This window comes from Cupressus sempervirens, chromosome 10 (genome assembly GCF_028749045.1).
Source record: "Cupressus sempervirens isolate cs-2001-9-10 chromosome 10, ASM2874904v1, whole genome shotgun sequence".
Taxonomy (NCBI): domain Eukaryota; kingdom Viridiplantae; phylum Streptophyta; class Pinopsida; order Cupressales; family Cupressaceae; genus Cupressus; species Cupressus sempervirens.
Window position 1 is genome coordinate 780,123,093 of NC_143127.1, and position 12,092 is coordinate 780,135,184.

At 30.5% G+C, this 12,092-nt stretch overlaps 1 protein-coding gene across 1 annotated transcript; it reads left to right on the top strand.

Annotated features, from left to right (window-relative positions):
• Nucleotides 1-1,005: 1,005 nt before the first annotated feature.
• LOC149536198 (UDP-glucose flavonoid 3-O-glucosyltransferase 7-like) lies at nt 1,006-2,770 on the top strand. The gene has a single exon (XM_089803864.1). It carries the CDS (start codon nt 1,040-1,042, stop codon nt 2,540-2,542), a length of 1,503 nt encoding a protein of 500 aa, XP_089659990.1. The 5' UTR covers nt 1,006-1,039; the 3' UTR covers nt 2,543-2,770.
• Nucleotides 2,771-12,092: the final 9,322 nt, after the last annotated feature.

The following is a 12,092-nucleotide window of genomic DNA, read 5'->3' on the forward strand; positions in this document are numbered from 1 at the left end:
TATATATAATTAATTCTTATGAAAGATGTCAAAATAAGACTAGAAACCAATAATAGGCAAGAGCCTACAATACAACGGTAAATTGTGATTCTCTTATCAAAGAGGTCTTGGGTTCAAATCTACCTATGCTTAGTAAAATAATAATTAATCTTGGTTGCAGTCTCTTACCAATTAAAAAAAAAAATGACTAGAAACCAATATTAACAAGTAAGAAAATCAAGCAATGATTCGAAATTGAATTAAAAATTAAAAGTGAAGATCAACAAAATCTGATTAGTAAGTGATATTTAATGAATGAAAATAACAATGAAAAAATAATATTCAACTTTAATTTGTTGGAGAATCAATTATAAGTTTAAAAGAATTGACTTAAATATTAATTTTGTTATTAATATCTAGCTTTTCCCTTTTTGCACACTCTTAAGCCATCATGATATGTAAATTTTGTTTATCAATGATGTCAATATTAACAAAAAATTCAAGGAGGGAAACTTTGGGTTGGCCAAATAGGTGACATTTGTGCAAAGACTTAGACAATAGATACAGTAGTAGATGTAAATACATACATACATATATTAAATGTGATTATTAAGATTTACCTAAAAAAACTTAAAATAAAGATTATTTTGAAACTGTAAATCTGTTTTCCTAATTGACCTTTCTTATTTATTCGGTCTATCTATTGCACACTAAGATACGATTGCTAGTCCTATTATTATTTACCCCGTGCCATCGGTTGGGATCGGTTGGAATCGGCATTTTATACCGCCACCAATTTTGACTTTGTTGGAGGAACAAGGTTCAGGCCATGTCGTCATTGATTGAGAAACTCGTGAAATTAAAGATGCGAAATGGCATACGCCAATTTCAACCGTCAGGGGTGGCGAAAGAGAGTGGGGCCCGGGAGTACGTAGGAAAGCATTTTCTTTTGCGTGGGGAATACGCTACTTCAAATGTTTCAATTTTTTAATGAAGAGATCGGACCGAATAAGTACAGGAGGACGAACTCGGTTGGGTAGATTCGTTTTGGTGAGCAAAGATGAATACAAGTGAGAAGCCTCATGTAGTGGCAGTGCCATTCCCAGGCCTGGGCCACTTCATCCCTTTTCTGGACCTCGCAAAGCTCCTCGCTTCCCACGGCCTCACCGTCAGTTATGTCACAATACCTGCAAACGTCTCACGCCTGCAGGGCTACCTTGATCAAGCGCTCGATATTCGCCTGGTTGCCCTTCCCCCGCCCCTCGTGGACGGTTTACACGGATGCGAGAGCACCGACCTTCTTCCGGTCGAATCACTGGGTCTTATATTCCACCTCGCAATGAAGCTTCAAGACCCTTTCGACATTTGGATGGAGCAGCAATTTGACCAACACATAGTAGCACCTCACGTTTGTATTGTCTACGATATATTTATGGGTTGGGCCGTCGACACCGCCCAAAAATTCAACATTGTCAGTTTTCTGTTCAACACCTGCGGAGCCTTCGCAACAAGTCTTCTGCATTCCATTTCGTGTTCAATGCTTGACAACAGCTTGGAGAAAGACGAGGAGGACGAGAGCCTCGTGGTGAGCTTCAATATGCCGCGTACCGTCAGATTGGGTAAAAATGAGGTATCCCCTGCCTTCTTCAACACAAACCCCTTTCAGGGTTTTGCTCGTCAGTGTTACCTAGATATTGGCAAAGGATCTGGAATGCTGATCAATACTTTCCATGAGCTCGAGCCTTTGTATGCCCAGCACTTGAAAACCTTGACCGCTAAACCAGTTTGGGTAATAGGCCCTGTAAATCCCCAATTTTTATCTAGAGCAGCGGGAAATATTATGACGCGAGGGAAAATGGCGGATATTAATGAAAAAGAGCTGGTTTCCTGGCTGGATTCCCGTAGCCCGCGCTCTGTAATTTATGTTTCGTTTGGAAGCTTTATTACCTTACCAGAAGAACAAACACATGCCTTGGCCAGAGGTCTGGAAGCCAGTGAACAGCCATTTATATGGACTATTAAAGTAGCCCCAAAGAAGGAACCAGCGTCTTCATGTTCAGATTCAAAAACTGATCAAATTAGCACATTTCTGCCAGGGGGCTTTGTGGAGCGAACGAAAGAGAGAGGGTTAATCATACGGGGTTGGGCACCCCAGCTGGTAATTCTTTCTCATCCCTCGGTGGGTGCCTTCATAAGCCACTGCGGATGGAATTCTGCGCAGGAGAGCATTTCTCTTGGTGTCCCAATTCTTGCATGGCCCATGGCTGGAGATCAACACTTCAATTCTAAGCTTTTTGCTGAGTTGGGCGTTGGAATCCAGTTTTGCCAGAATAAAGGCGAGATTCCGAAAGAGGAAAGTATAAAGAAAGCTGTCACAATGGCTCTGCTCGGAGACAAACGAGAAGAGATGAGAGAGAGCGCTGAAAAATTGAAGATGATGGCTTCAGATGCTGTTAAGCTGGAAGGATCTTCTACCACAGATTTGAGAGCTTTTGTGAGTGAGATGCACAAGTTGAATACCGGACCAACAAAAGATAAGGAGGAGAGGGAATCTGACTCTTGATTAGAAATCTCGAGTAAGACTTCTATCACTTTTATAAATAATGCTTCTCTACCGCAGTCTGGTTTCAGTTTTCCGTTCCGTTGTTTCTAATGTGTTTAGCCTAAATTTTATGCAGCACTATTAATGAGTCCGTGGCCTTGCCTTGTAGAGACCCTACCTATTGCTATTTACCATCTTTTAGCCTTGCAAACTTTGGGAAGCTAAATATAATATGAATGGTTTGTGAGATTTTGTGGTTTTCTAAGGATAAATAATTGTGGAAGCAGTAGAATGTGTCTATGTAAATTACTTCGGTAAAATCTTTAGGAAATAGCATGAAATAGTGGCAATGTGTTTGGAGGTTTCATCCATGTGGCAGAAATCTTTGGGAAATGGCGTAAAATGCTTATAAAGGTCATTTGTCAAACAACTAAATGACAATTTAATTCCCCAACATGACATGGATTGCAATTTTTGTTAAAAATGGGTTTATCTATTAACATATGGAATTTTGTTAGATATGTTTTTCTCTCGAAATGTGGATATTTATGTTTTGGATACATAAGTACGGAGCTTTCAATTGACAATGTTTTTTAGCATAAGGGTCTTTGACATTTTTTCTTATTTGTTGTTCCTCTTGTTTCTTTTAAATAGAATATCTACTTAGGGTTCTTTGTTGTCATGACTCATTATTCTCAACATGTTTTTATTAGAACTTAGTATGATATTTGACCTTTTGACTAAAACTATGTTTGACTATGTAGGACTCGTGTCGAATACCTTAAAACTTTTATTGTTGATATTATTGTGATTCCAATTACTCTCGACTATTTGTCGATATGTATAGATTTTCCATCTAGAAATGGACATTGAATTATATGGTTATGTGAATTAAATCAACTTTTTGACTTTTCAAATTCCATATATTCCTGCATATTGTTCCACATCTTGAGGTTGTTTGCATATGTGGCAATAATTTTAGTTTTTAGTCTTTACATTTGTTGGAATGTGATGGATGCATCTCTAGCCTTTCTTAATTAGGATAGCTTAAAATCAAGTTTTTCTTCACACAAGCCTAGGACTCCATTAAAATCATTGGCTTAATTCCAAAACCTTTTAAAGTTTCTCTTTGAAATAGTGTAATTTTGGACTCGACAAATGGATGGTAAAGATCTTTTGGATTGTTTTCATCATTTCTGCATCATTTTAAATTTTTATGGCTCCTTAGTAGCGAAATTTTTTAAGAGATGATATGTCTTAATGATTGCAAACTCACTACTTAAATCATGATTTGAACATTACCAATATAAATACTTGATAGAGGAAAGATAATAATTTTGATTCTAGAACAAAAATACGAAGACATTTAAGACACCGATGAATTTATTACTAATATTAATTTAGCACAATTATGAATGATGATCTCAAATATGAGCATCATTAATCTTACAATATAGTGTCTTACTTTAAGACCCCATAAATCATGCGTCTTGAAGAAGGCAAAGGAATTAAGGTGATTTATTAACTTGGTTATGAGATAACTTATTGGTTACTAATGTAATTAGTTAATGAATGAAAAGACACATCTTTTACTGGGTCAAAGCATATGTTATAGAAGTGGATGAGAAATGGAGAATAAAGAACATAAAAAGGACTTGCTCATGTTTCTCTCCTCCCTTATCGTAATTGAATGCCTTGAAAAAGAATAAACTATTAGCATATTCAAGTGTAGGTGAGGTAATGATGGAAACTTTTCATATTGTTATTTATTTTTAAACTCGATTAATAAAAAAAATCAAACATATCCATACAAAATATTAGATCTTTTTACGTAGGAGAGTAGGAATATAACTAAAGTGATCATATTGTAGTTAGCACTTTATGCATAGGAATGTCCAAAGCATGTATAAAATATATTAAACTTTTCTATTGCTAGAAATGGCACTGCCACAATGTGGGGCTTTTACAACCCACTCATCTTTGCATTCCCAAAAAAAATCATAGAAATAAAATTACGGCTGTAAAGGAAAATTATTCATATTTTGCTATGGAAGATGATAAGCTTTTTTCGAGCATGAAAAATTCGATGTCAGTAATGAGAGCATAATTCCCAAAATTGAATTGATGATGACTCCTGACATGCAAATGGTGAAGGTCGAGGAAGTCACAATATTCCAAGATGGCAGTGGATATCAAGCCAAGAATTTCATTGGCTGGATGCTCATGCCCACACCCATGTTATGCACATGCGCCATGCTCCTTTAACTTCCTATTAGTACTTGCCCTATTCATCTACACTCAAGGAAACTATTTTTTGGTTTTTATAAACCTATTTTATTTATCATGTGTACAAACAATTTTGTCATTTAGCTTTAAACCTATATTCACTGTGTATAAAAAAAAAAATTGTGAGTATTAGGAATTAATGTTTTTTATAGTTACTTAAATGATTAAGTTTATTTAAACTTTTTTTATTTTTAAAAAATCAAAGTTTTATAATATTTCTAATATATAGCAACAATTTATTTGGAAGAGATTGTGTTGGATTTTTTGTGTCAATGTTTCTAGAAGGCAATCTATGTTCTTACTCATCCTTCAGCTCTCCTTTGTCCTAATGATGGATCACCGAGTGTGATCCTAAATGTTGATGCAAAAACTCCAACAAAATCTCTTCAGAAACTATTGCTATACATGATGGATTGTAGAAAATTGATGTCTTTAACATATTTTTAATACTAAATAAAATTGAATTTATTAATTGAATTTTGATTTCATTTTTAAATTAAACTAAAATTTATAATTTAATGGTTATTTTCATTATTTATTATATTGTTTCAAGAAGACTTATCTATTCTTTGAATTATTTTGAAAAAATATTAAATATGTATTTCAAATAAAAAGAGTTTAAATTACTAAGCTTTTGTTTTTCAATAAAGTTTGTTATATAAAACTTGAATTTATATAAAATTCAAAGTTGTAACTCTTGAAACAACATTCGAGTAGACCTAGTCTAAAAACTTGTACCTTCAATGTGATCTTCACACAGGACAAATTACTATTGAAAGATTGAAAAGTTCTGACTAAGATCCAATTTTTTTTTTATTTGTTCCTTAAATTTTGCAACTCTTTAAAAAACATTTGAGTAGACCTAACCAAAAAAATTTAGGAACTTTGAGAGATTATCTCTGTTTCTCTAAATCAATTTTAAGAAAAGATAGGATGTACTTTAAAAGTCCCATTAATTTGGTGTCATGAATGGGCAATGGGAGAACATGTAAGAGCATGGCTTTAGATGTAGAATTATAGAGAGTGAAAAAAGGCTAACAAAAATATTCAATAGTAATGTTTGTCAAAAACTAATAAGACTGATTATATTGGTTTAGATAGGATTTTAGCTGTTGATGCAAGGGCATTTCATTGAACTCAAATTTATTGTAGCTTCTTTCATTATGCACCCTAGATATGTCATAAGTAGAAATAGAATACAATCGACTCATATAAATCATATGAAAGTAGTGAGTTGTCAAAAACCTTTTCCTATGAATTTAATTTTTTGGTTTGTTTGTAAAAGTCAGAATTGACTTTTCTTGGGGGGTTTGCATTTACTAGTAATTGTCCTAAGCTTTTTTTGACTGGGCTTGTTCTAGTCCATGAGAGGCTAGAAGAAAATCAATACAAGAGAGGGTCTGACTATATATATGCCACTTAGTTTGTTGGTGTGGATTTTCATTCATAACTAACTGAACCATGTTCCTTAGATTTCTCAACCTGTTCTAAACTTTGAAAGACTACTAAAGGAGTGTTTGTCTTTTAAAAAGAAAATGCTTCAGCAAATGCCTAAGTAAAGACCTCAGATTGGTCTTTTGAGGACACTTGTAATTTTTAATATGACCTAAGCTCATTTCATTCTAGGCCTCCATCAGAGGAAAATTGTAATCAATCCAAGTTAAAGACTATTATATTTTATATTGCAATTCAATGTACTTCATTTCAGTCTAGGTTTGGTCTTATTCCATGTTGTAATTCAATGTAATTCATTTTATTTTAGCTTCATTCAATTCCATTTTAGGAAAATTATTTTTCCATGTACATGTCACCTAAGTCTACTTGAAGAAAAATGTAACTCAATGTTTTATTCCATTTGTGGAAAGTTGCAATTACATATATGTGATTCATGTTCATGTTCATTTCATTTATATCTAATATTTCATTTATTTTAGACCTATTTTATTCCATTTGAGGAAAATTGTAATTTAATCAAAATTGTCATTTAATATATGTGATCTAAGTCCATTTCATTCTAGGTCTCTTCTATTCATTTGAAGAATACTCTGTCTTTAGTTATTTATGTTCAAATTTCAAAACCATACTAATGACATTGTTTCTTATTTTGCAAGAGAAGCTACAAGTTTGATAACTTGTCATCATTTGGCATACAAAACCCCAACACAAAGCAGCGAAAGATAAAATTTAAATGTTACAATGATAGTGCTTTAGTGTTTTCTTGTTGAGATCCCTTTTCAGACTAAGGTTTTAAAGGGAGTCACTCCTTGTTGAACTTTCACATTAGAAATGAAGATAAGTGAAAAAAAAAAAAAAAAAAAAAAAGAACAATAAGACACAAATATTTATCTGAGGAAAACCATCCAACTTGAGAGAGATAAACCCAACCCCCTAAGAAGGATTTGTAAAAACTAATTTTTTATGGAGCATCTAGAGCAAGCTTTCGGGTTTCTAGTATTGCAGATATTATTCATGATTAGGAAGGAATAATTGTAGCTAAATTTGCAAATTTCTTGAATGAATCTACTAAAAATAAAACTAAAATTACAACATTAATAGAAAACATGAAAATATGTGAAGACGTTGATATTAAATGCCTAGAAATAGAAGATTCTCATATTCTCATCAATGTTTTGTAAGAACTAGTAGAACTCCCTAATAGAAACTTTAATTTATCTTAGAACATAGCTTAGATCTTCTTCATTCCTTCTCAGGTCTAGAATTTAAACATATATATATAGAGAAGGAAAAATAATTTTGGGTGAACTAGCCAATAAAGGAGAAGATGGTCTAAACTTTATAGAGATTTTGATTTAGGACAAATATCATAATTAACCTAATACCTATAATAATATTAATTCAACTAAAATTAATCAAATAAGCTAGGACATTAAGTTTCCTTAACAAAATATAAAATGAACATATAAATAAAACATATGTATCTAAACATCTATTAATACATAATTACTCACAAAATAATCAAATATGTCTATGCAAGCACCTCTTGGGACCTAAAATGAATTTCTTCTTCCTTAATGCACAAATTTTAAAGTAATACTACTTATAAATGAATAAAGACATGTTCTAAACTTCTCAAATAGTTGATATGCATTATGAAAACAAAACTTGTCCTAAAATTACATGAATAAGGGCAAGGACAAACAATATACTTAGTACATACAATCTCAACCAAAAACTTTCACTATACCTATACAATTAGTTATTTTTCATTTATCACTTCACAATTACTAAAAATCTTGATAATCATCTTCTAAATTATCACTATTTCAATTAATATTGGCATACAAATATATTTTTAGATGTTACTTTAAGCACTGACTTCAAGAGCTACCACCTTTCCATCTAATAATCAATTTCCTAAACCCAAAATTTTCAATCCACTTAGTTATTTCATGGTTGGATGCCTCCATGCCATGCTATTATATGTTATGCACATCTTGCACTTTCTTTGTATTAATGTCAAATCACAACTTGCATTAAATTACATAGTCATCAAAATAAGAAAAATATAAACTAATTGTTTAGACTTTAAAGTGGTTTGAACATGACAATTAATAGTAAATGGTCATATGATATACAAATTGTGTGTGTGTGTGTGTGTGTGTGTGTGTGTGTGTGTACATACATACATACATACATACATACATATAGCATATTAAATTACATTACAATAATATAATTAAATTATTTACTTTCCTTGTGTTCTAGTGTGGGCTAATAGTATGAATCATTTCCTATTGATGCATGTCTTTGTTTCCCTTTCATTATGTTTGAATCAACCTATTAATTGTAAAAAGAGTTAAATTTTAAACTTTCCATTTCTAACCTATGTGGATTTTGTTTTCTCTTAACCCCTTTTTATCATCCTATAGTGATAGACAACTCTTATCAAACATTTATTTTAGGATGGATTCTCTCAAAGGATCCCTTGATCTCTTTATGGGATGCCTGATCCTTTTATCATTACATTTTCCTCTACAGCTATGATAGTTTCAATTTACTTATTTGTCCAATTTTTCTTTTTAGACTTTACACCTTCACTCTTTTTCTTTTTGAACTTAAGCTGAGATAGGAGTATAAGAAATCTTAAATAGAAAATTAAACCACCAATGAATCTAAGATCAGAAGAAGGAAACATAATCTTTAAAAATAGAATTAGAAATTTTGAAATCAATGGGATAAAGCACTAGAATTATTGATTTCCTAATTTTACTAACGTCTCATTTCAGTTTCAGTATCAAAATAATAGGTTAAAGAAGGTAGAAACATTCATCTTCATGGTATACCTAAGAAAACAAAATCAAGAAACTAAGGAATACACTTGAAAAGTCTTGAAACATTTGTAATGATAAGAATAGTCATGTATATGTATCAATCATGGTGAAAATAAATTGCCCTTTTTAAATTTGTAACTTGTTTAGGACAAAAGTCTCAAGCAAGACTGAAGGTTTTCTTCTCCGTTCCTTCCTACCAGTGCCTATTTAGATGGAGAAACATTGTAGTTTACGCTCTCTCTCTCTCTCTCTCTCTCTCTCTCTCTCTCTCTGTATATATATATATATATATATATATATAATTAAAATTTATTTAGTTTAGAATATAAACAAAATAAATTTAAACATTTAGCTTAAAAATAAATTTTACTTAAGTTAATAGGTTATTTTGGATGTTATTGACTATTAAATGAGAATATATGTTATTTTTTGTATTCATCTTAATCAAACAATAACAATAGAAAATGGAAATAATGAAAATTATAAAATGAAATTAGTGATTTTCAATATTTAATTTTAAAAGCAATTTTATATTTATGTCAATCTATTTGTTGATATAATCATTATAGTTTATTAAATATGTAATAATATTTTAGAGTTAGAAGTAAATTTCTTATAAGTATTTTTAAAGTTAATCATGATTTTATTTATTATGAATATATAATATATTATTTTAGATAGATATTTTGTAGTCTACATTTCTTAAATTTTATATTTACATCTATTTCTAATTGACATGCTTATGATTGAATTAATTATTAGTATATAATATATTATTTTTAGAAAAATATCAAATCAATTTTTTCTCCCCCTGATTCTCATTTTGATGATAGATGTGATCTACAATGTTGATACTAAAAATTACTACACAAGGAAAATGTATTGATATGGATTGTGGAAACTAAATCAATTTTCATTATTTTATAATATTTAAATTTATGTAATATTTTGTAAGAAATGAAAATTATTAACAAGTAATTTTGATTGTATTAATATTAAAAAAAAAATTTCAATACATGGAAATAGTTCTATTTGATTATAACAATAAATAGTTAACATTATAAGATTTTAATAATCCATTTATAAAATAAATTGTTTTCTTCGATTTATTACTAAATAGTTGTTAACATCAATCACTTACAAAAATTATATTCTAAATTATTAGTTAAAATTAGAATGATGGACTATATATATATATATATATATATATATATATATATATATATATATATATATATATATATATATATATATATATATATATATATATATATATATATATATATATATATATATATATATAAAATAATAATTATATTGTATTAATATATATAATAAGACAATTTAAGTGCATATTCAAAGAGTATGCAAAATAAATTTTATAAAATCTATTTATAATGAATTATAAAATTAAAATAAATTATAATCTATTTAGATTGAATTATAAAAGTAAATTAAATTGATTGCAATCTCTTTTAAATTGAGAACAGTAAAAAAAATCTTCAACGACTTTGTTTATTTATGTGATTTGATGTTGACACAATGATAGAGAAGGTACAAGATGTGCATTCTATATGATGCCATGAGATGGAGGCATCTAACCATGAAATTTGTGGCTAGATAGTCATTGCCTCCATATGGTGCGAGTGCCATAAATTTAAAGTTTTTAATTTCATTTTACCACCCACGAACACCTAGTTCAAAGCTACTGCATTGCAGACATAAACTTACGTGGCCAAAAATGACATGGGTATTTGCATAAGATTTTCTCATAGCAAAAAAAATTACTCCAACCAGGGTAATCCCAATCTGTGTAAAGAGAAGCACAAAGAACATATTAATTGTATTACATTTTATAGTTCAAAATAAAGAATACATTAATTTTAATAGATTTTACAGTTTGAGATAGTCTAATAAACATATGTGCAAACTATAGATGTAGAGACAAGGTGTGCGAAGTATTTCATCGAATGCCCTGAAGAAATCAAGGAAGCAACCACCCTGGTAGAGTGTCTGCATAACGTGGAAGCCAATACAAGGACATTCCATGAACTATTTGCCAAAATTCCTCCAATATATCTATACTCATGGATGGTATGATTTTTTCCCAACATTCCCAAGACGAGCATGATGCTACTACGATTGCTTTAAAATCTACAATAGCCAACCACCAGAGCATGGAATGTTCTCTTACACATTCAGTACAATAGAAAATCAAGGAATTTTGTCAAATTTCATAGTTGCAACTACTCTATAAGACATTTACACAAACTTTGGAAGTGTAGACAAGCATGCAAAGTATTTGATCATTGACCTCAATGAAATTTGGTCTGATGTTATGCCTTATTGCAGGACATGGGCAATGAATCTTTCAAACTTATAAGATTTCTATTGCCTATGTCAAAATGGAAGAAGCTTTGATATTAATGAGCATATACCTATTAGGCTAGGAAACATGTCTTACTTTCAGTCTCAACCATTTTTTTTCTTGGTAAGCTCTCCACACTTCATTATCAAGTGTTCCTTTAATTATTATTTCATTTTCACTTTCAAGTTTTCTAGGCATCATTTCTATTTTCTCTAGTTCCTTGTTAGTGTGCTAGGTCTCTCAATATGTTTGATTATTGAACATTTACTCATTAGATTTTCTTCTTTAAAATAACTTGTAAACAAAATTTATCAACCCTCTCATATTTTATTACAATTAATTATTTTAGAATTATTTCTTTCCACTCTAATATGAAAATATTGGTTCTCTTCTTTACTACTAAATTTTTCATCCATAGGATTCTATTTTCTAGATCAAATCAACTACATCTAGGTTTACATGAAGAGGAAATCTTCCCATCTACTTTCATTTATAATGTTGTGTGGTTAACTATGAAAGAAACCACTTAATTCATTACTTTTATGTCAATCTTCCTACTAATTTTCTAAACACTATTTTAAATCATTAGTCACAATTTTTACTAATTCTTCTTTAGTTTTTGTTA